Below are 26,941 nucleotides of genomic sequence, written 5' to 3' on the forward strand. Positions count from 1 at the left end.
ATTATATAATTTCCATCATCAATTTTACAACAATTATTAAAAAATAATCTTTTTTTTAAATATAATAATTTTTAATTATATTTTTTTTAAATAACTTTACTGGTGAGAAAAGTTTGGTTCACGTTATTTTTAAAAAAAATCTGAAGCTGTTCTAGTGCTGATTAATTTATAGTAGAGACCGATCAAGCTATTTTTTCGTAATTTCTGGGTCAAAATGTTACAATTTTAAATATTCAAAACGTGTTTAATACTTGTTGATCAATTATTTTTAGAGAAAGTGTAGAAGGGGGCACAACGGTCTAATATAATCTTGAGTAATTATACTATCTCAATTAAATGAACTACATCACAACACATAACACGTATCAAACAAACAACTATGTTTAGTAAAATTTCCAGTTAAAATTCTTAATTTGAAATATGATTTTTTATTATTATTCTAAACTAGCCGGCCCGACAGACTTCGTCCTGTCAAAAAAAAATTTTAATGTGGCGGTGTTTTGTGCCTACCTTTTTTCTATTCTTTGCAAAAAATTATCCTGAACAGAACCGTCACCCTGGTAATAATTTGGTGTGAATTAAAAATAATTAAATAAAACACTATAAGCATTTAAAAGTAAGTAATTTTAATAATGTAAATCATAATTCAAAAATCAGTTCAATTTTCATTGTAGTGCTTTGTGATAAACGATGTTTTTTGTTTGATTACCTGGCGCATAGACAAACAAATCTGATGATTTTCCAATACAGGAACAAACAACATACAATTTTCCATGTGAGAAACATGGGTTTTCTCAATTAATACAACAAACACTTAATGATACCATAAACGCACTGGAAACGCATTGGGATGCATGGTGCGAGAACATCTTCTGATTTATACTATCCTTTAAATACATTAAAATTGCCGATCCAATCTTTAATTGAAGATTGTGAGGTGGCAACCCTAGCAAATCCAGCGAGTTTAAAAACTCTGGTGGATCGTCTTGGTTAGTTGCCGAATCAACTGATTCGCCTGTAATTTGTTCTTGAATTTTGAAATTTAAATAATTTACATCAATGCTTTTGGCTGCCAATATAGCTTGATTAATAGAAAGATATTGACATAGATCATTGTTTTTTTTACAAATTGCGTTGCCTACTCGATTAAAGAAGAAAAGGACTGTTTTTAGGGTTTTCCCGGCAATTATTCGTTTTTTTTTGCCGTAACAACCATCCTTGGACTTCAACGAACATTTTAAAAAAAGAATTGGCCAAATTGGTCCAGGCGTTGTTGAGTTATGCGCTTACCAACACATTTTGCGATCCATTTTTATATATAAGATTTTGTGATCTGTCAATTTATTAGGCCAATCATTAGACCATTTATTAGCTAACTAAACGGATACAATGTTTTATTTTAAATATTAAACAAATTTTACAAAATAATAGCTAAATTGTTTAACCAACGCAAAATAGAAATTTCATAAGCACATTTTTAAAGATTACACCGTATACAAACTTGATCTGGTATTTTGTGGAAATATTTACTGGTATAGATGAAATAACTAATAGTTTAATTTATTAAAATTGCTTTTTTTAATTTTATCTACTTTTTCATTTACAATTTTGTAGATTTAGTTGTTTTTCTTACTCTGCTCACATGTAAGCTTTTATAGAGGCTATATAAAAAACTGTTGAATTTAACTTGAAATTAACAAATAAATAATGTATACTTAAAAAATATTTATATTCAAAAATAGTTATATTTATATTATATTTAAAATATTTATATTAAAAAATATTTATTATCATGAACTAAATGAAAGAGCTTAATACCAGAAAAACTACCGACGAAACAAAATACTTTTGTTATAAATATTCAAACATTACCATTTACCATAGCAATGTCGTAAGAATTAAGATGATGACTCATTACTCATTTTTTGCCTTCTACTTCAAAATAATATTGTTAACTAATTTTATACTTATTTTGGAGATAATGGTGCTTCATTTTTTTACCCATGGACCTTTAGTGTCCGATCTACCCTATTAAAGGTTATACAACTTGTATGAAGGCGAAATTCCACTTACATCTAATTAGGTTTTCTTTCACGTGAATCAAGTCGTTAATCTATATAGTATAGTATTTCAAATAATATTTATTAAATAATTTTGAATATTAAACAATTAAAGCTGATTTATATTTACTTGATCTTATTAACAGATTAAAAAAAATTATTGAAATTTATCAAAGAATAGACTTTTGCAATTTGTGTAATATTTTTTATATTTCGGAAATTTACAAAAAATAAGATTAAAAAAAAATCTTAATCTTATAAAAAACGAATATAGATAAATTTAATGTAATCCATATTTCTTATGGATATTTATTGAAACAACACAAATCATTATAATATATATATACTCGTATATATATATATATATATATATATATATATATATAGTATATATGCCCTAAACAATTCTTATGTCAACTTGCTTAATTATTCAATATTTTTCGACCATTTCAGTGGTTTATGTAGGATTTCGTAATTATGAAGAATGACAAACGAAAAATTTCCTTATTTTGTCCTACTCTCAAAATTTTGACATTTTTACTTTTGTCATAATTGTATTGCACTTTATTATTATTATTGATCATGGTTAAGATGATTTTATAAATTGTTTATGATTCGAATCATCTCTGTTTTTGTCGTTTCATTAAATTTTTTGTTTATTGCCAAAAACAAAAAAATATTTTACTAAATAGAATAAGGAAATTAAAATTCAACCCCAAACAAGTAATAGTAACATATTTATTTTTAAGAATATGCAAATCATTGTATATTCAATACTCGTTTAATATCAATATTTTAGTGAAATTTTTAAAACAAATGATGTACTGTTTAAAAAAAGTCGAATTTAAGTTTGTTATGCACCGTTGGGGTCTTTTCTTCTGGTTCTCTTCTGGTTTACCATATATATTAATTAAAAATGTTAGGTTAGCTCGGGGCACAATGGTCCAATTTGATTCTGAGCAATTATATTGTGAAAACCAAAACAATTGTATCACAACAAATAACAAATATCAAACAAGCAACTTTCTGACTATATTCAGTATAACTCTCAGCTAATTTATCATTGTATAAATGTGTTTTTGTTGTTTTTGAAAAATTTGTCACATGGTCTTTTTCACTCCATAGGCGATGTAAATTAGGACGGCCAGAGGGAAAACAGGCCCAATGTCTTATTTTTAATTTTAATGAGATTTTACGAAATAATAGGTTAGATAAATATTATTCAACCAATGCAAAATATAAATTTTATTGATATATTTTTTACACAGATAACACTGTATATAACCTTGATCTGATATTTTGTCAGAAATATTTATTAGCAGTCGGAATAACTATTTATTTAATTTATCTCTTGTAAAACTCCTTTTAACCTAATTTACTTATTTATTTATTATTTTTTATTGTTCACAATTTCACATCATTGCCAGAGTAAAGGTTTTCTTGCAATTTCATGTAAATATTTTTCTATTTATGATTATTGATGCATTTATATAAAACACTATAAATATGTGTATAAGTATGAATATTTTTTTAATAATTTTGAATTTTATGTTCATATATGTATTATCAGTGTATAATATTGGGATGTACATAAATAAAAAACATGATTTTTTTTCAAAAATATATTTTAAAATCTATAAGTTTCGGCTATAGTTCTAGTCTTTATTCTATGGGCAAATTTTCTCCTAATATTAAACGAAACAATTACAATAAATTGGTAGAATGTGGTATAACACAATGTGTAATAAAAACCTAAAAATTCTTATGATTATAAGGAGCTAAAGGCTTCTTGTAACAACTTTTTTTAAATTAATTTATTATGAAATACACTGTTAATATTTTTGTGAAATAAATATGGACAGTTGCTGTAACTATATCTCTACCGAATCAAGTAATAATATATCCACAAATGTTGTTCATTATTTCTCATTGAATCAATTTCTAGCGAAAGTGCGATGTTACAACTTACTTCATATTTAGAGCAAAGTAACAATAAAAAAACGACTATAATGTTAACATTACTGATAACATTCTCTACTTATTTTAAAAAAATGGATTTGTTTCTAAGTAATTCTTTTCATACTATAATTAATATAGATAAAATATATGTCTTCTGTAATATAAATTTTTATTAAAATTAACATTAACTACAAATAATATCATAATACAAATAAAATATATAGTGTCTTTTGTAACCCAATTTACGTGTACTCACATCTTACAAACTATATTCCATTGGGTTTTCTTCACTTGAATCTTTATATAATTTTTATGAGCCTCAAGGTTTTGTTTCAACTAACCCCATTTTTTACATTAACCAAGATAACTATTTATACAGTTTAGCAAACACAAAAATTATTACACATTATCGAGGTTTGATAAATTTGAAACGAACTATTGGTGTATGGCATTGTGCCTTAAGACAAGCTGCTGGAACTTCCCGTACCAAAAATTTAATTTGTTAACAGAATTCATGTTTTTTTAACTTTGAAAAAAAAAAAGATTTTTGAGAATTTTTGGAAAAAAAGACTTTTTTTAATTTCTATTTTTTTTTGTTGAAATTTTGAACTTTTTTTAAAAGCAACCGTGCTGCTTTAGTTGCGTAGAGACGAAATATCGTAGCGCGTAAGCGCTGCGTTGCAGTCTAATGGATAAACAATGTTACGGACCCATACAAATGTCAACAAAATTTATACTTATTATTAAAATCTCTATAAAACGTCTGATAATTTTATGTGCATATGTCTAATGATCATTTTTGACTGCCAAATGGCATTTTCTTTTACTTTTTTTTACTAGATCTCCGAAACCGTTAGACCCGCTTTTCCAAAAATTTAATCAGTGTTCATTTTGGCAATACAAATAATTTTTTAACATGCCATAGGGTAAGTTATTGTAATGAGCCGAAAATCAAAATTGAAATTTTTTACATTTCTCGACGTTTTGAAGGTTTCTGAACATTTTGGCATACCTCAGAAAAAATGGGTGTGTGTGTGTGTGTGTTTTGAAGGTTTCTGAACATTTTGGCATACCTCAGAAAAAATGGGTGTGTGTGTGTGTGTATGTGTGTATGTATGGATACAAATTTCCAGTCACGTTTTCGGGCGCACGGAGCAACCGATTTGAATGGTTCAAAAAACATTCGATTCCTATTGATAGGGAGAAGAGCTGATTAGTTTTTGGCAAAGGCAGGTCCAGCCGTTTCGGAGATACGGAGCAAAGAGTGCAGAAAATAGAAATCGAGTTTTTGAGAGAACGGAGTATCCGATTTGAATGATCTAAAAAACATTCAATTAGTAATGATTCGGAGAAGTGTTTATTAGTTTCTGGCAAAGGCAGGCCCGGCCATTTCGAAGATACGGAGCTAAGTATGTAAAAAATGGCAATTTTTGAGAGAACTAAGCGTCCGATTTAAATGATTCAAAGAACTTTCTACTTATCTTAACAAAATACTTGATTTTAGAAAAACATTTTTTGTTTCATTTTTTTTTCAAAAAAATTTTTTTTTGTATATCGAAACTAATTCAGATTTTAGTTTTAATTCTGACTATAGTTCTAATATACTTTAAACCAGTGATTTCCAAAGTGGTCCATATGGACCCCCAGGGGTCCATGGCAACTTTCAGGGGGTCCACGGTAACGAAAATAAAATTTGGGGGTCCACGACACGAAAATGGGGGTCCACGACACAAAAATTGAGGTTCACGGCAATGGTTCTCAATACACCTTGTTAAAATTATTTCACTTATGTTATATAATCTTATAATATAAAGGCATAGGAAATAATTTCAAGAAACTTAAAAAGTAAAAAAAAATATTGAAATATGCATATAAAAATGAGTAAGTTATGAAAAAAATCAACTTGTAAATACTTTGAACACAACAATATACAAGACGATATTGCTGCATATACACATGCAGTAAAAATTCAATGTAAACAGATGCTTACAATATGAAGTTACATATCTCATTTTACAATAGTTTAGGTAATTTTGTTCATCCGTCTTAATCCTATGGGAAGTTGCTAATTGTATAATAGTAATATTTTCATTTGCAGATCATCATAATACTTATTTTTATTACCGCCATAAACATGGTAATCCCTTGTAATGGCAGGAAATTCCGAAATTGTGGCAATGCATTTGCAATAATGCGGAAGGGCGGAGTTTAATATTTATAGTTTTTACTTTTTTATGTTAAGAATTTTTTAAGTTTAAATCTGAAAATCAGTCTAGCAACTTTTGTTTAACAGACACAACTTATACCTTAAAATAATTACATATAAATATATACTGGTGGTTCTTGATAGAAAGTTTGTGTTATTTTGTTTGAGTACCAGAGAAAAGTAAGTATCATTTTACTATTTTTTATTAATTTTAGTTTTGTACTGATTGTTTGCAAAGATGTATAAATTATACCAATTGTAAGATTTTATTCGTATTTTAACATTAAAATCAAGCGAATTAATACATTAGATTAGATTATAAAATTATTTGGATTATAATTTTTTTCCGGCAAAATCAGAACAAATGCTCAATAGTTAAGAAACGTGTTATTTTCAAAATATTTCAAAGCGCACTCTCCCTATTGACTTCCCGAAGCAGAAGTTTGGTTTTCGCAACAAAATCTGATTTGCTTATGTTATTTTTTTCTCGACGTTTCAAGTCATTTTGAACAGATCATCATAATACTTATTTTTATTACCGCCATAAACATGGTAATCCCTTGTAATGGCAAGAAATTCCGAATTGTGGCAATGCATTTGCAATAATGCGGAAGGGCGGAGTTTAATATTTATAGTTTTTACTTTTTTATGTTAAGAATTTTTTAAGTTTAAATCTGAAAATCAGTCTAGCAACTTTTGTTTAACAGACACAACTTATACTTTAAAATAATTACATATAAATATATACTGGTGGTTCTTGATAGAAAGTTTAGTGAATTTGTGTTATTTTGTTTGAGTACCAGAAGAAAAGTAAGTATTATTTTTTACTTTTTTATTAATTTTAGTTTTGTACTGATAGTTTGCAAAGATGTATAATTATACCAATTGTAAGATTTTATTCGTATTTTAACATTAAAATCAAGCGAATTAATACATTAGATTAGATTATAAAATTATTTGGATTATAACTTTTTTCCGGCAAAATCAGAACAAATGCTCAATAGTTAAGAAACGTGTTATTTTTAAATATTTCCAAAGCGCACTCTCCCTTATTGACTTCCCGAAGCAGAAGTTTGTTTTCGCAACAAAATCTGATTTGCTTATGTTATGTTTCTCGACGTTTCAAGTCATTTGAACCGAAATTTGGGAAAAAGTATATGTGTGTATGTATTGCTGTGTGTGTGAGCCAATTCATGACCTTTCGTCAACGTTTTAAAAAATCGATTTTGCAAAGATAGGCTGGACCATTTTCTCGTAATTGTCGAATAAAATTTTTTTCACGAGTTCACTGAAACATTTTCTGACAATAGATATCATAGTCTTATGAAATATACCAGAATATACGGCTCTAGAAGCAGTCGCTTAATTTTTTAATTGCATCAAAGTTGAAAATATGTGTAACGTTTATTGATATTAATATTAAACCTTTCATTGACGTTGTTCAACAACGACTGAACGAACTTCAAAAATTCAAAACCATTCGATGAAACTTGGTAAGCACTGTTGGTGGTTAGTTTTGATACGATCAGCTGAGCCATTTCATTGAAATCAACAAAAAAAGTAGAAAAATTTTTGGCAGCGTTTTAGCCATAAATTCTTATCTGCTTTCGAAAGTTCGGATACTATCCGAGACATATTAGCCGTTTCTTTGCAAATGATTGTTAAAAAAAACATCTCCATGTGTTTAATGATATTTGGTATGGCGATGGAGTACGTGGTTTAAATAAATATACTAAAATATATAATGCATATACTTATATATATATATATATATATATATATATATATATATAATGACATGTTTCAAGTCATTCAGAATCGTTTGACAGCAAATGGGAAAATATATGTATGTGAGAAAACATGATGTATTGAGAAAACAATAAACCTCTTCTTTGGGAAGCTTTGATGTGGAGTGTCCGTTTTAAGGAATTTTGGATTTGGATTCGGAATTTCAATAAAATACTTTACTCGAGTACATTTATGTATGATGGCGGTTTGTTTATGTCTGCCATAAGATTTTAATTTAATGCGATTTAAATTTGACTTTGCTTGATTAAGAAAAAACTAGACTTTATAACTTACTTATTCATCGCTAGCATTTAGTCGCTAAGAATTTGAGTCTTAGACTGCATAAATCTCTACAAGTAGTTATTGATGCAGTCAACCGAATCCGAAGCAGCGCCTTGAATTCGCGTTTATTTGCCTAGTTATGTGATGAAAATGATCAACACTTTCATCAATTACTTAGTCTGATAAAATGTAAACCAGACATCGCGTACTTGACAGATTTATTTGCTAAATTTAATGCGGTTAATTTGCAATTGCAAGGCGACAGTTTAACTTTGATTAAAACTAAATCGATTTTAGCAGCATTCCTATCAAAATGCTAATGAAGCAAAACATTGGACGAGGAGAATTTTCACAGTTTCCTAATTTATCACAGACAAAGTATCAGGAAGTGGACGTTTCAACCTATGTTGAACATTTAAATGCCCTTTATGCTGATTATGAAACCAGATTTGAAGACATTTTGACATTAGTAATACCTCCGTGGATAACTAATCCATATGGTGAGATAGAAGAAACTAATGTTATGATGCAAGAGGAATTGGCCGAATTAAGTACCAATGAGGAGCTTAAGATTGAATTTCAAAATTTTTGCATTTCTCGACGTTTTGAAGGTTTCTGAACATTTTGGCATACCTCAGAAAAAATTGATGTGTGTGTGTGTATGTATGTATGCATACAATTTTTTTAATTATTATTGAAACCAGGCGCTCCGTTCTCTTAAAAAACGGAACTACGCTCCGTTCTCTTAAAAACGGAACTACCATTTTTGCCTGCCTAAAAACTAATCAGCACGTCTCTTTATCAATAGGAATCGAATGTTTTTTGAATCATTTAAATCGGTTGAACCGTGTTCCCAAAATCATCGACGAAAAATTATATTCGAACACACGCACATACACATACATCCATTTTTCTAATAACATTTTCTAATAAGGTATGCCAAAATATACAGAAACTTCTGAAACGTGCAAATATATAAAAAATTCATTTTTGATTTTTTGCGATTACTACAATTTACCCTACGGGAAGTTAAAAACCTCTTATTTTCTTCAAAAAGTTATTATTTTATGCAGCATTTTGGGAAAATCTATGTTGCGTTTTTCAGAAAGTATTGATAAATTCTAAGAAAATGCTGTTTATACTTAACTATTTTATAAGTAATTGATATTTAATTAATTTGGCTTGCCTCTTTTTAATTCCATTTTTAATCTAAAATTTAATATGTGAAACATTTCATTCTATTACTAAATACTGACTACTAAAATTACTAAATGCATTCCAAGGCTTCCAAGGTAAAGTGAAAAATGTGTTTATTCCGTATCCGTGTATACTGATCACTATAGCACTTGACTGTATTTCCTTCTTGTGTTCAATTCAATTCCGTAGTTAATTTTATTTAAAATCAATTCTGTCGAATTTTTGTTCGGCTTCCCGCTTAATGACAATGTGGGGGAACAGATGTCCGAACTACGAATACCTACGCACGAAAACTTCGTTTCATATCAGATAAATTTATTGATTTTAATTTTGATTACATTAGAAAATTGGAACCTAAACACGATATTTTTCATTAACTTCATAGACGTACGTTGGAAGAAAAATGTAATAAAATACTCATTACTTTTGTTTAAAGTTATTGATGAACTAGTGGTGTATGCGCTTATGTCTGATTTTTTCTGATTTATAAATAAATATTATATTAATTATATAAATTTCAACATTATATAAATCAGATGTCTTTCGCCAACACAAATGGCAAAAATCAAATTCTAAAAAGTAGGTATTAGTGTGTGTGAATGTGAACCAAAATTTTACCTTTTACTAACGTTTTCTTAGAAACATCAATTTTAAAAAATCATAAGCTAATTAACAGTTAATATTTAATTGTTAATAATTTTTTTGACGATTTTGATGAAACTTGTGATAAAGTTCATGCCAACATCTTAAGATATTATAGTCGTGCAAAAAGTGGTTCAATTATGCAAGTTCATAAAAAATAATGGAGTGAACAAAATTATTTTTTCATGATGAAATTTTATAAATTAAGTTGATTATTTACATATTGCGGGAAGTTTATGCAACTTGACTGATTTCCACTTGCACCTTGTGCAATAAATTTAAACCGTTAAATATACAATTTCTTCAGTGTATATAGCTTCCTCATATTAGGTATTCACTCTGTTTTTGCCAAGATTTTTCTGCTTCCCTTATGTTAATTTAAAGTCAATTGAATCTAAAGAGTGAATTTTTTTTTATTTGATTTGATCCCAACTTCGGCCAGCCTGATGTCAGGTGACATGATATCAAATTTTCACTTGAGGTTATAGATCTCAAATTTAATAGCAAGTGCAAATCGATTTTTATAAGCATAGCTACACCCAAAAATGTGGAGCCGAAAACACGATTAAGTACAATTATAATTGGATAGAACAACTACTGGGCTGCCTCCTGAACAAGCCATACAATAAGATGTAAAACAATTACTGAATATCCTTGTAACATGGATTAAAATAAAAAGTAACTAGTGGAGTGCACGGCATCGTGCCTTAAGGCAAATTGCTGGAACTTCTTGTACCGTAATTAAAAATCTTGGTATGGAACCCAAAAAAAATTACACAAAATATGTGCACATTATTAAAAGCTCTATAGAATATCTGATAATTTGATGTACATATTTGATGCCCAATAAACATTTTTTACCACCTAATGACATTTTTTTAACTTATTTTTATTGAGAGTCTATAACCGCTGGACCTGCCTTTCCAAAAATTTAATCAGATCTTCATCTTGTCAATACAAGTGTTTTCTGATGTTTTTCTAAATTATTAAAATCGGACGCTCCGTTCTCTTAAAAACTGAGTTACCGTTTTTAGCACTTTTTGCTGCGTATCTTTGGAACGGCTAGACCTGCCTTCGCCAAAAACTAATCAGCACGTCTCCTTATCAATATGAATCGAATGTTTTTTGAATTATTTAAATCGGTTGATCTGTGTTCCCGAAATCGCCGACGAAAATTTGTATCTCCACACACACACGCACGCACACACACACACATACATTCATTTTTTCCAAGGTATGCCAAAATATTCAGAAACCTTTGAAACGTAAAGATACATACAAATTTTCATTTTCGATTTTTTTGCGATTACTATAACTTACCCTACGGGAAGTCAATAATATAAATAAAAAATTAAGATATTTTAACTACCCGAAGGAGAGGTTTATGTTTACGCTAAAAAATCCGGTTTTGCTAATTTCTATTTTCTTGACGTTTCAAGTCATTCTGAATCGAATGAAATAAAATTTGGAAAAGGTATGCGTGTGTATGTGAGCCGATTTTTTATTTTTTGCTGACGTTTTCCCAAAAACGGCTAACCGATTTCAATAATTTAGAAGCCATTCGATGTGACTTGATAAGGACTAACGTTTGTCAATTTAGTACGATCGGCCAAGTGGTTCTGTAATTAGCAGGAAAGTGTAAAATTTAAGTGACCATGAAATACTACTAAAATACATTTTCAGGACATGAAATAGATTAAATGAAATGTGTCAAACAAATTAATTTAATTTATACAATTACAGATATTGTATCTATGTTTGAAAGAAAACATTTATAATTTGCTGTGATTTATTTTTAATGAAACCTAAAATTTTCTTTTCGAAATAAACAGTTGAATGTTTTATCTAAGTACCTGAATTTCAATTCTTATTGATTAAGTGATTATCGGGAGTATCGGAAAGTTCATGCAACTTGCCTTAAGGCAAAATGCTACTTATAACTAGTGATTATCGGGAGTATCGGAAAGTTCATGCAACTTGCCTTAAGGCAAAATGCTACTTATAACTAGTTCCATTATATAGTTTTATAGATTCACCTTATATTATTGACTTTTTTCTGCTACTTGCCAATGGTCGAAAAAAATAACCATAACGGTAATGAGCTGTTTTTATATCGGTCACCGATGATTTGCCATCGTCCTGGGTTTCGGTAATGCGCGTGTCATAGTATTCAGGGCCCCTCATTAAATTTAAGAGGGTGAATTTAAAAAGAAAAAAACGCAATGAAAGCGTATTGTGCTTGTTATAAAATAAAGTGACGAGTACATTTCATAAATATAGAAAACTACACACTTCTATATCATATAGTACGGATTTAGGATTTTTTCCGTTTCAATGACTAACTTCACAAATTTGCTTTGTTGTTCAACTATTCATTTGACATAAAATTGTCTATTAGTAATTGTTCAATTAGTAATGTTATAATAAAAATAATAATAATAATGATAAGGTGTAAGGGCACCACAAATCAATGATTTTTTTTCTCTCTGGTTTTTATTACCATTTTAATACCATTAATCACTTTTATTAACGTAAGGTAAGTTATAGTAATCCCAAAATAATCGAAAATGAAAATGTTTATATATCTATACTTTCAAAAGTTTCTGAACATTTTGGCATTTGGTGTGTGTGCGGATGCAAATTTTTGCGTAGATAATTTAGCTCAGTCATAACGATGATTTGTATACAAAATTGTGCGTTGGGTACGATTGTGACAAATTTTGTGGATACGGCGGTTGTGACATGTATTTTGTGTCCTTGATTTCTTGATTTCTTGATTAAATAGATAAAAAAATCTAACTTAACTAAAACAAAATACGAAAGAGAGAAAAGGAGTAAAATTCAATAACACAATTCAAGTCAATATCACAAAGAATTCTTGTTAACTTTGTTAAAAAAAATATTGTTATATTTTATTCATTAGGTTTGTTTAAATGTTTGCGTTGTATTGTGTTATGGGGATGTTCCCGAGTGCCGGACACCTAAGGTTATATATAAATAAATCAAACAATATTTTACGAAATGTTTATTAAATTATGACTTATGTTAGATAACAAAGTTAGAAATTAAACTAAATTAACAAAAACGCAATCTTTGCTAAACAATAATTAATACTATCAATCAAACTTTCGTAACAAAAAATATGATTTTACAAAGTGGCACCTAGTACCGGACATTTCAAAATAACCAGCATTGAACACATATGTAGTCGTCACCATACTCTGGAATGTCTGCACATTTGTGTTTGACGAATATTTTTAGGTATTGCAAAAAAAATCACTAATTATCCACCCTTTTGGCTGAGCCACACCGATCCTCTCTACTACTGTTACTTTTTACTTAAGTACTACTTTTATTTTTGAATGCCACTAAAATATAAATGCATAAATACACTAGAATTACTTCCATTGATATTTTGGTGACGCCGTGTTTTTGCGCCTAAAACAACAAAGAGTTGCTCTCGCCGTGGCCGTGTGCGTCACAGGTGAGTCTTGGCGCGTGATCCTGCACCTGTGTGCCCACCGCGCCCCTTGCACTTGTATTTTGAAATAAAAAGATTTATACTTGCTTAAATAATACGTGTTAAATAGAGTGTCTGGCTTTAGATGCCGTACGGCGTTACGGGACTTCTCCCTACATATTATTGTCGTTAACGGCAATAAAAGTCGTTATAAACCATTTTGGTGTTTATAGTATTATAGTTTTTATAGTTTTTGGTGTTTGTTTTTTTGTCCCTTTGGTGTGGACGGTTGTGACACTCGCTCTTTTCTTGTATTCTTTAATTTTATGCTCGTATTTAAGAACAGCATTTTAGTATTTCCTCGTAGAGAAATGTTCAAATTACCATTTAATTGTGTTCTTGCAACTTACTGGTAAATTAACAAAATTATTGCTAAACAAAGTGGCGCAACCGTACCCAGTCTCTCCTACTTACTACATAAACATTATATCATAAACATAAAAATCATATCTTTTGGCTTATTTGTTGTTATGATAATAGTATAAGAGCAAAAAAGAAAATAAAGAATTGGATTTTTACTTATTAGAAATAAAATAGATTATTACGATTTTAAACTAAAATCAACTAATCTTTATTTTTGTTCAAACTATATACATATGAATCATAATAATTACTAAATGTTTTGTTTTCTAATCTCTTACTTTACGAAATTTCTTCACTGAGTAATCTTTATTTTTATTCTAACTTTACACATATTAATTATAATAATTGCCGAATGTTTTTTTGTTATTCAAAAACAGCAAGCACTTTAATCTTTAATGTTATAGTTTACGAATATTTCTTTAAACAAGAAACTTACCTACCACTGAGTTATCTTTATTTTTGTTTTAACTTTATACTTAATACTCATAATAATTACTGAACGTTTCATTATTAAACAAAAGATAATAATTTAATTTTGCGAAATAAAAAAAAATATTATGAAACATGGGGATAACATTAAACATATTGAATCGTTGCACTTATTAATAAACTGGTCGTGAAATCGAACTAGTGTAAATTTAACATTTGTGCTATTTGGAAGCAAGGTTTTGATATTTGTGAATAAAGTTGAAATAAACGTTTATATAGACACCATAGATGTTTGGGCAGTTTTGTAAATACTAATTTAGAGAGCTAACATAAAAAAATTAGATTTATCAAAATAAAGCGCTGAGATAACCAAATCTTCAATGTTCTTTTATTTATGAAATGTTCTGATGCCATGCCATGGGCGCCTGATAATTAACTCAACCAAGAATTGGATTATAAATTTATCCAAAATTACAAGACAAAATTACCAAATAAATCAACCAAGTTGACTTATTTTTGTTCTCGTTTCTTCAGATTTTAGTAAAATGTAAAAGAAGTGAAGAAAAGTTAAATAAAATAAAATATTGCATCAATTTTATAATTTTGTCTATTTGAAATTAAAATGAAAAAACTATTGTACGCAAGGTAAACCATTTTACATTTATTTAGTCGTTATACTCACACACACACACACACACACACACACATATATATATATATATATATATATATATATATATATATATATCTGTCATGCTAGTGGTTAAATTTTTGTTACTTTTCAGAGCAAAAAATTATAAAATTTGAATAGTTGTGTAAAATCGACTGTTTGAAAGTAATCGTTGAAATTTTGTGAAATGTATCATTTTTTTTATTTTGTTAACTAAAACCTCCACTTATTTTTAAACTTCCCGTAGGGTAAGTTATAGTAATCGCAAAAAAATCAAAAATGAAAATTTTTATATATCTTTACGTTTCAAAGGTTTTTGAACATTTTGGCATATCTTAGAAAAAATGGATGTATGTGTATGTGTGTATGCGGATACAAATTTTCGTCGACGATTTCGGGAACGATCAACCGATATGAATAATTCAAAAAACATTCGATTCGTATTGATGAGAAGACGTGCAGATTAGATTTTGGCGAAGGCAGGTCTAGCCGTTCCGAAGATACGGGGCCAAAAGTGCCAAAAACCGTAACTCAGATTTTAGAGAATGGAGCGTCCGATTTTAATTTTAATTTTTGGGAAGGCAGGTCCAGCGGTTATAGACTCTCAATAAAAATAAGTTAAAGAAATGTCATTTTGCAGTCAAAAATGTTTATTGGATATATGTATATTAAATTACCAGGTATTTTATAGAAACTTTTATCATGTGTCACATTTTGTGTTTTTTTTTTTGGATTCTGTACTAAGATTTTTAATTACGGTACGGGATGTTCCAGCAATTTGCCTTAAGGCACGATGCCATGCACCCCACTAGTTGCCTCTTCTACCCGTGAAAACCGCCATTAGGCATTACTTCATGGGGGGAGGTTCTAGCATTCAATGATTACCACTCCTAATTATACTTTTGTTGTCCTAATTGGTGCCATTCGCTCTTATTTCCGAAGAAAGCAAGTCTATGAGAACTTGTTATATATATAAGCTTTAGATTTTTTTGTTCGACGTTGAGACATATTCTTGAAATATTAATTTGCAGCCAATCGTCGAAGTAAAAGAACAATAACTAAAGAACTCTTTATTTAGTACGTTTTGACACGGTATGTGTGTCATCATTCAGCGTTTTATATTTAGTTAGTTTAGTTTCAAATGTATCTCATAGAATTATTACTAAACTAGTAAGTGGTATTATGCTTTGAAATAAGTTCAAAAACTTTACGATTTGTGTAAAAAAACGGCTCTGCCGATTGCCTCTGGAAACTATTAAACGAGAGTGCTTATCAAATGATATCGAAGAGCTTTTAAATTTTTAAATTCGTTTTTGCCATTTTTGAGAATACGTCGGCGAAAGGTCGAGAATCGGCGCATTCCAAATTTGGTCTCAAACGATTCAGAATGACTTGAAACTTTAAAAAACACAAAATTAGTAAGTGGGATTTTTTGTAAAAGCAAAAACTTCTCTTTCGTGAAATTAAGGAAATGATTTTCAATACATATAATATATTTACATTTTCTTGTATTTCGATTAAAATAGTGTCAATTACCTAATTTGCGTTAGTTTCGTGTTAAATTATGTGGATTTAAAAAAAAATACGTGTAAGTGTAATTGTTTGTAAGTATATTAGAGGTATAAAAGAAGTAGGTGATATTAACTTAGAATTATGCGGTAAGGCTTACAATTACAAATTTATTTACCAAAATGTCTTTACCAATTTGTCTTAGGAGGACAATATACAATATTAGCATGACACAATTTTTATACCAAAATTAAACGTATGAAAAATTGAACGTGTGTGTGTATGTATATGTATTCGAGCATACATGCGCCTTCTAATGTCTTTACATGACGAGTATAATTTTGTGGTTAAGCTTTTGAGCCCGTATATGAAATTGTATTGATTCCAGGACTGTATTAACGGATTATAAACATATTTAAAAAAAAACAAATTTATATAAATACGTATTAATCTATAATATTTTGTAAGGACGCACTAAACTGTTTTTAAATATTATTAATCACATGTCTCGAAGAAAAGATATTTTTCCTATTTCTTCAATCTCCTTATTAATTCATCATCTAATATTATTTTATTTATTAAATGCGCAGAGCATGTACGATTTAAAAACATTCTATTTCTATTTTTTTAAAACTCTGTTTTATTTAGCAATCAGAAATACATAAAGAGTCAATCAGAAATACATATGAGCTAAATTGACAATATTTGAGAGAGATATCTAAAAAAAACTCCAGTGAGATCTTCTTAGTTTAACAATTAATATGATAATATTATATTGATATTAATCTAAGACTAAATCTAAAGGCCATTGATGATTGAATCTTCTTACGCGAAATGGTTGAGAAATTCCATTCCTGTTGACGAGGAAATGTGTTGATTAGTTTTTGGCCAATGCAGATCTAGCTATTTTGAAGATACGGAGCAAAAAGATTCAAAAATGGTAATTCAGTTTTTGAGAGAATGGAATGAATTCAAATTGGAATGATTCAAAAAACATTTTACTTGTGACGACGAAGTGAAGAACTGATTAAATTTTTAGGCAAGCCTAGCGGTTTTGTAGATACAAAGAAAAAAGTGAAAAAAATGTCATTTGGCGGTCAAATACGATCATTAGACATATGCACATTAAATTACCAGATATTTCATGGATATTTTAAGGGTAACTACAAATTTTGTTTACATTCCTATAAATTTTGTACCAATGTTTAGACGCGACGCTCACGCGCTTCAATATTTCATCTCAAAAACAGCTAATCAGCGTGATTGTTTTCGAAAAAATTCAAATTCAAAAGAAAATTTTCAAAAAGTCCATTTTTTTTTCAAAAATTTCAAGTATCAAAAATCTATTTTATTTAGTTTTCAAAAAATTTTAAAGCTTTTGTAAACATTTATGTTTTGGTAGGGGAAGTTCTAGCAATTTTTCTTAAGGCTTGATGCCATGCACCAATAGTTAAATCATATTTGCGCAGATATAGTCACTGTCAGTATAGTTTGAGAGAAGAATGAAGGCTTACTACTCTAAGAAATTAAGCAACTAAGAGGTGCAAACTCTTTAGTTGGGCATATTTCCTATTGATATATTTTAAACAGACTTATAAATGCAGCAAAACCTCCTTATTTGCCGGGGACACGTTCCATAAAAAAGAGTAAAAATATCCGCAAATAGAGGATGGCATTTTACCATATATGGAATTGTAGGGGATGCGTTCCAAGGCGACAAAATAAAGAAAAATAAAAATTGTTGAAAACTATTATGTAATATGCAATATCTTAAGTATTACATATTCCATATTAAAATTAATTTGTTATAAGTGAAGTATCAAATCTAACATTAATATATACGTTTATATTAATTACAATAATGTATTCTCGGGTCGATTTATAAAAGTTGTATGTTAATGTTAGATGTGGTACTAAATTTATTACCAACTAATTTTAATATGGAATCTATTGTACTTAAGATATTGAATATTGCATAATAGTTCTCAATATATAAAAAAATTAATTATAATTTTTGTACATTTTGATTAATTACGTTAAGGCTAAGGCAATGATTTGAATAACTTTGTAATATTCTCTTGCTCGGCAGTTTTTAACTGCTTCCTTGATTCAAGCTTATATCAACAGTCACATCAACAATTTGTCTCTCTAAAATAAGATTTACCATATACGGATTAATGTTCATTAAGAAATCGCACAAATCATTTTCAATTCTCCACTAAGATTTTTCGAATTAAATGTCACGTTTCTATTGCTTGTATAATTGAAAAGAATTGCACTTCTTCAATGAACTGGGAATGCGGATTTCATGTCGATTTGAGTCAAATTTTACTAAAAATATATTTCATTCATTGAGTAATCTTATATATAAAAATGGAGCTCTCTTTCAAATGTCCAAGTAAAACTCGGAAACGGCTAAACCGATTTGGCCAGTCTTAGTCTTGAAAAATTCGTGCCAATCTAGAGAAGGTTCAAAAGGTGAGAAATTATTTCAAATCCGCGTAGAATCTTTACATTTTCAATTTGAAAATTTTTGTAGAAGCGAAAATTAAATAAAACTATGGACGGTGGCTAATACATGAAATGTCAAACGATTTTGACAGATGATGTTCAATTACGTTTAATAGCATGTTTTACGTGAATATTATTTAATTATGATTAAATTGTGGTAAGTAGTTTTGTTTGCAGTTTTATTTATATACAAAAACGTTAGTAAACGGGTCGCAAGTGTTACTAGAAACTAAATATCAACTTTTTTGAAATGTTAATATGAAAATGCACTTTTTGGCATATTTTTCTCAAACACGGTGCTCTGAAAGATCTCATTTGTATAATTATATACTCATTGTCATTTATAAAGCATTTTCTAGGTTATATTATTTTTTATTCATGTTATTCAAATTCAAAACCTAAATTCGGTATCGATCAAAGGGACATTTTGCCTAATAACATGTAGAAGAATAGATAGTAATATATGAAGGTCTGGGGTTAAAAAGGTCCACCAGCGATGCGTAAAAAATCAGTAAAGTTAAGCATTGTTTAACAAGAAACTGAAAAGTAGAGGTAACAAAAAAGTTGTATAACCAGCTATAATCTTGATTCTTATGACTTTGCTATCTGGAGATAAACTGTAATCTCTGAAAATCCATAATAAAAGTATTTTCTTCCGTTGGTAGTTTTTTAGCATTAGTTAAAAGTGTAATTATTTTGTAAAATACTTTTAAAATTAAAATTAGACATTAAACCTGTTTGCCACCTGGCCGTTCCAAGTTACCCTGTCTATGGGGTAAAAAGGTCCACATAACAATTTTTTGAGAGACAGCAAAAAAAGCACATTTTTACAATGATGAAGTAGCTGGCAGTTTTACTGAACGTAGTCAGATAATTGTTCGTTTGAAATGTGCTATTTGTTGTGATATAATTGGTTTGCTTTTCATAATATAGTTTATATTTGCTCAAAGTCAAATTAGACCTTTGTGCCAAGCCCTGCTTTACATTTATACTTTTCATTAAATTTACTTAAATTCATCGAATGTTACTTGAAACATGCAGGTCAAAGAATTAATACTTAATTCACTTTCTATATCTCCTCGCAGATATTTGAAAATTTTATTTAGTATTATTTATAATTATACACCAATTTATAATTATATCCCAAATCCAAAAAGAATCTGAAAAACTTGAAACGTAATCAAAAAGTTGAAAGACCAAAAAGACCAAAAAAGACTTGGATATATGAATTATACCATGTTTTCTACATAAAACTTCCAGTTTGATTGAATTAACAAAATATAGATAAACTAATGGGGTTTATTGTTTTAATAATGCATCATTGTATATAGCATTCATACAACACATCCTTATACACTTAAAGTATTATTTTTTTTTTGATTCTGTAGAAATTGTTTAGAATATACCTTACTTAGCAAAACAACGTCTGCCGGGTCAGCTAGTAACTAATAAATATGGTTGTTTTCATTCTATTAGTTTACATTCTCAAAAACGCCGATAGCGGCGAAGACGGCCAAGACAACGGAGGCGGCTTATGTCAAAGTTTTCTTTATTACTTCAAAATGACGGCATTTACAGAAGGATTTTGGGTTTTGCGAATATCGAAATTTTTAGCCGCGAATATAGAAATTAGTTCGCAATGTTTTTGGCCTCGAATAGCGAAAACGCAAATGAGAAAAGCGCGAATAAGGAACCTTTACTGTATATTAAATCAATGAGTAAATGAAAAACAATATAACAAAAGCCAAATTAAATTTACTGAATAAATAAATCTATTAAAAGAAACAAGTACCCGAATTGCACGAGTTCGGTACTGTGACTCCTGTGGCTGGGCGATCGCGCACTGCACGCGCTTGCAACCCCCGAACGAGCCGAACGCCCCGAAGGCTCATACATCATTTCCCAGCACGAGATCGACAGGCGGTCACCTCTCGTATTGTCATCGTACGACGATGTGGGCAAATTTAGGGAATGACCGAAAACACATGCTGAATATATATGCCGGCATCAGATGAAAATCGTTCTTTTCAATCATTTTCACTTGCAATTAGATATTTATTTAATTACTTAAGCCGATTGCTATTATGAAAGGCTCCACATTCGAATTCATCAATGGCTCACGTACGGCTTCGGCCAGCTTGATTCACAAATAGAGTTCCGGGCGAAGGCTTCATGGCGTCTTCATGGCGGGCCACACAGGTTCAATTTGACTTTGAGCAATTAAATTGTGAAAACTAAACCAATTATATAAAAAAATAACATATATCAAACTAACAACTATCTGACTATGTTCAGTAAAACTCCTTCATCATTGTACAAATGTGTTTTTTGTGCTATTTTTTTAAAAAATGTATTCTGGCTCTTTCTATATTCATATGCTGGGTAAACTAGGTTGGCCTGAGAGCAAACAGGTTTATTGTCCCATTTTGATTTTAAAAAGATTTTACAAAATAATAGCTACATTATTCAATTCATGCAAAATATAAATTTTATGGATACATTTTTTGCAGAGATAACACTGTAAATAACCTTGATCTGGTATTTTGTCAGAAATATCCATCAGCAGAATTTATTTTATTTAATTTATCTTAGTTGCTTTTTTTAACTTAATTTACTTTATTATTTTCTATTTTCTATTTTTTACATCTTTTACAAGATAAAGGTTAGGTAAACCTATTATAGAAGCTATATAAAAAAATGTTGCATCTAACTTAAAATTAACAATACATACTATGAAACGTGTAAATAACATTTACTTGAAAATTATATAAAGCTCTCATAAGTTAAAAAACAAAAAAATTAACAACAAAAGCAAATACCTTTGTTATAGATTTTGAAACATTGCCGTTTTTCTCCCGATAGCAACGTCGTAAGAGTCAAGGTGATGGCTGGTTATGCATCGTTTTTCATTTAGTTTTATATATCGTTTCTTCAAAAAAATTCTTTACATTTCTGTTTTTTTTTTAATGTCGGTGGTGGACCTTACAGATATTTAAGCCCCTCTTCTATACTCCCCGACTTCTATACTGTCAACAGTACAGTACGGACAGTACAGAAGTCGTTGGCAGAAATTACTTAACTTTATTCACATTTTTGTTCAAATAAAACTATCATTTTTCTGTTTACATCATACGAAAAATTATAAAAAAATCATGGTGTTGACAAGTTAGTTGTATAAATGTTAGTGCTAATTTCTAGTGTCGTGTACACTTCTCTAGATGTAACCTACCAACGTTAATATCCACTGATGATGACATTAAATTGAATGTCGAAACGTTTGGAATTAAAGATTAATTTATAAATCTTTGCTTTTCATTCTTTGATGTATCGCCCCACAAGAACTTACTCATATTTAATATATGTATGTAGTTAATTATGACTAGCTAATTGTATTATGTTTTTTCTTTCAGAATTATGTCCGATACAAACGTCGAGACAGATTTAACACAAGAATCATCAAGATTGGATCATCCAGAGGGTCCCTCATCTGCATTGCTCTTGAACGACCAACAAAGTCCGCCAAACGCAGAAATTGCCGAGATGCTCGCCCAAGAAGCCGCCGCCTCTTACTTCAACAATAAGCGGCCCGTGTGCCCTTCGCCGCTGCTGCAGCCTGGCACGCCGCTTCTGGAAAGTAAAAAGCGCAGAAAGCAAGCTACGCCAATCCGCGTATCTAATTTGTTTGAATTTGAAAACAAGGAATATGTTGACCAAAAAAGCAACGGGGAAGAACCCGAGCAAGGTGAAAATGTGGAACCGAAAGATATACAGATGGCCGATCAAGAGCGCGGATTAATGCCTCACGAACGAGAAGATTGGTTACCTATGCTGCCATTTAATATATTTCCTGACGGCGGGCATCTTTTGCAAAAATCACAATTCTTATCCAAAAACGGGTTTCTGCCATTTCTTCCTGGTTTACCTTCATCTCCGCCAATAAGAATATTTAATCCTGAGGCTTATTGTAATTTATGCCATAAGGAGTTTTGCAATAAGTATTTCCTGAAAACGCACAAAGCCAATAAACATGGCATTTATGAAAATAATACAGATGCACAAGCCTTTGGCGCATCTATGAGACCAATTAAACCAGAATCATTACTGGATCCTAATTATTTTACGACAAAATGTTCTGTGCCAAGTGAAGATAGCACGGTTCCATCACCGACAGGCGAAGGAAATGCAGAATTGGCATGTAGTATATGCCCAAAAAAGTTTTCAAAAGCTCTTGCACTGCGTCGCCACACTATAGAAGAACATGGACAAACATCTCCTCCACTAGAAGCGCAACCTCTTCCACCACCCCAGGCAACGCCAGTTACATCCATTCCATCTGTCATTATTAATTCGGATACTACAAATCAGTCACAGACGACGTTTCCGCGAAAACTGTCTCCAGAGTCGTGTCGAATGGCGCGTAGTGCAGGATTTGCACCAGATTATTTAAAGAAATTGGGCATTTTAGACCCAGAAGCTTTTTGTGAAATTTGTTGCAAAGAATATTGTAATAAATATTTTTTAAGAACTCACAAATTAAAACGTCATGGTATCTTACTTACTGATGACACGCCCGGTGGACCGATTAAAGAAGAAAATCAGCAGAACGATTTGCAATCGCAAACGAGTCCTTTAAACCTGATTATGGATGCAAAATCTAAACATGGATCTTTAACCACAAATGAAAATGATACATTTATGGAGAGTGATCCCGCTTCAAATGAAAGCGATTCACCTGTCTCATCGAATTCCCAAGATTTATGTAAAAATTTACAGAAAATTCAAACTATGATTTTACAGTTAAATAATTTGCAAAATAAAGATCCAAATGCAATGATTGGCTATGGCAAAATAAAAGATGAAACTAATGGTTTGTCATCACATGCGCGAGAAGACAATTGTGGTAATATGGATGACAATACAGTAATAAAGGAGGAAGCTATGAATTATCACGATTTCAAGAGAGCTGACATGTTTATGCAGGGATGCGAACCCAATCAGAGAACTCCAGATAAACAACCACTTAATGCTTCACAATCCATTGGCACACCTAATTTATCACAGAAAAACTTTAATATTATGAATAGTTTCTGCGAAATATGCAACAAACAGTTATGCAATAAATATTTCATGAAAACGCATATGGAGAAAATGCATGGAATTCAAATTAACAATGAGTTTAAAATCGGCGGTGTTATTTGCGATATTTGCCAAAAAGAATTATGTAGTAAGTATTTTTTAAAAGTGCATAAACAGAACACGCATGGTATATTTGAGGACGGCATGAGCGCGACGAACTTAAACCAGAGCGCTTCTTTATTTCCGGGAAACTTGGGATTTCCCACACAATTTACACCACCGGAACAGATGTCACAATATGCATCAATGCCAGAAGCTTCTGAGTCCGCAAAAGAGGCGGAACGTTCGCCGGATAAAGAGCGTAGAATGTCTGATAGCTTACCAAAAAATGAACAAGATACAGACATGTGTCCCTTATGCGGTAGACGTTTCCGGGGAAGCAAGTGGTTGCGTTCGCATCTGCTCAACGACCATGGCACGGAAACGCGCGAGCCGGATTCGTTTCAAGCGAGCGTTGCGACAAATATCTTCGATGGCGGACCAAGCAAAACGTATCGTTGCAATTTCTGCGATTTCAGTTCACCCATTCTCGCACTGCTTTTTGTTCACGAGCGATCGCACATTTCGAACCAGACGCCAGTGCCGGTAAACTCAAATGCAAACGCAAACGCAAATGCGAACACAAACGCGAACGCGAACGCAAACGCAAATACGAATGCAAACGCGAACGCGAATGCGGCCAATGCGGCCAATGCGGCCGATCAAGGTAATGCGGACGTGAAGCGATTCCTGCGCGACGTTGCCCGGAGACACAACCTGGTCTCGTCGTACGCCCTTCCCGAGCCGCGCGGACCTGATGCGCGGTACGAGATGCAGCCGTTCGTGCTGGAGCAGTTTCCTGTCGAGAACGAAGATCCTGAGCACGGCATCTTGCCGGCTGTCATCTATTTGCCGGTAGCAGAAAAGATCAACAACAAACTGAGCGTCACCTTCAGCCTGACGCCAATCTAGACGTCGGCGCAGTAGGTCGACGATCGCCATCTTTCCGACATTTGCATCGGCTCACTTCCTGCATAGAGGTCAGTTCATTCCGGTACGACAAAGACATGTTCGGTTCCGGAACTTTTCGCGAAAACTAATATATTTATTATTTATAAAATAGTTAGGAGAATACTGTGATTTATTTATTTGAAACATTATGAAATAATTACGCAAAAGTTTGTATCGCTTGAGAATATTTAATTTATATACAAATTTTTATCGGTCGAAATTATATTCAAAGGGAGAACAATTGTCTCTTAAATATTTTTTTATGTCATAAATTAACGGATAGACTGAGTGAATTTTATATAAATCCGTTAAGTTTTCGTTTTCGAATTCATTATTAGATTTCGAAATATCTAGAAAAACGTTATAGACTTATATTTATATATATATAGATAATCTAATTAGGTGATTGGATTCAAAGTTCCTATATATTCTCAATATGCATGTATGCGCAAGTAAGATGCATACATGTGATGTATTTTATAAATTTGGCTTCACATATAGTACCCAAGTGTTAACTACGTCTCGAAATCATTAGAGAGGGCGACGCCGCCTCGAATTCATATTATTCCACTATTCATATCCATCTAGTAAACATTGTATTTTGAATAATCATGTGATGAAATAATTAATTAATCTACTCAGGGAAGTCAGTACAACAACAAAACCAAACATTCCACAAACCGGCCGTTTCCCTTAATAAGTCCTTCCGCAACTACAATTGAAGGTGTTCAACAAATTGTTTATTGTGTAGTTATATACAAATATAGACTTATTAAATAAATAAAAATGTAAAATTAAAAACTACCTCAATCAAATAAACATAACTAGTTTGTAATATAATATATATTTTATTCCAAATAACTATATTTATTTATTATTTATTAGAATAGCAATAAAGCCCTAGTCACAAGAGGCTTCATTACGAATGAGTTTCACGTACAAAATAATTGTTCCTATTTCCAAACATGAAGTACAAACTTTATAAATTTATACTTTCTCATTTAGTTTACATATTTAAGAAACAACAAAAAAAACAATCTTTGCACTTATATAGTGGTTATTGCTGATATATTATATTAAAGCATATGCATATTAGCATAACACCTCAGTACAAACGTATTTATTATATTATGTGCCGTGTACGGTTGTCGGGTGTTATCCAATATTCATATGTTAATGCTGTGTGCCTTAGCAACTAACCTCAAAACTTAAAAACGTTGAAAAAAAAGTGAATTTTGACAAAATGATAACATTTATATTTATTACCTATTGTTATATAATACGGTGATGCATAGGGTAATGATAAAATTTATGATACAAGTTAATGGGAGATAGCTTTGACAATTTCGGCAGCCGAAGGGCAGCGACTGGGATTGGGGTTGAAGACGTGTTAAACATGCGCTTTATGCTTTTCGGAATTTATTTTAACCAAAGGAGTGATACAATATTTATAGTGGCTTAATTATTTTAAGAAAATTGTGTAATTATAACAAAATACGTTTCGAAAAGAGACCCGCCAATCCCGAGCGTTATTGATCAAGCTAAATAGTGTAATTATTAGTGTATCGATTGCAGTGATGTTTCGCAAAATCAGATGTTTATTAAAACTTTCAATTATTCATTTTTGAATTTGAAAAAATATTATTTATTAAGCTACGATTACCTAATGAGCCAAAGCT

The 26,941-nt window shown here is 30.6% G+C and overlaps 1 protein-coding gene across 1 annotated transcript; it reads left to right on the forward strand.

Moving 5' to 3' along the window:
- The first annotated feature begins 22,576 nt into the window (after positions 1-22,576).
- On the forward strand, positions 22,577-25,973 carry LOC113375922. The gene is made up of 2 exons (XM_026615861.1): positions 22,577-25,291; positions 25,905-25,973. The coding sequence occupies exon 1, from the start codon at positions 22,677-22,679 to the stop codon at positions 25,221-25,223; it is 2,547 nt and encodes an 848-aa protein (XP_026471646.1). The 5' UTR covers positions 22,577-22,676; the 3' UTR covers positions 25,224-25,291; positions 25,905-25,973.
- Positions 25,974-26,941: the final 968 nt, after the last annotated feature.

The sequence above is a fragment of the Ctenocephalides felis genome, unplaced genomic scaffold (assembly GCF_003426905.1).
Source record: "Ctenocephalides felis isolate EL2017-DRISC unplaced genomic scaffold, ASM342690v1 CF-g0.4_SCAFFOLD_01886, whole genome shotgun sequence".
Taxonomy (NCBI): Eukaryota; Metazoa; Arthropoda; class Insecta; order Siphonaptera; family Pulicidae; genus Ctenocephalides; species Ctenocephalides felis.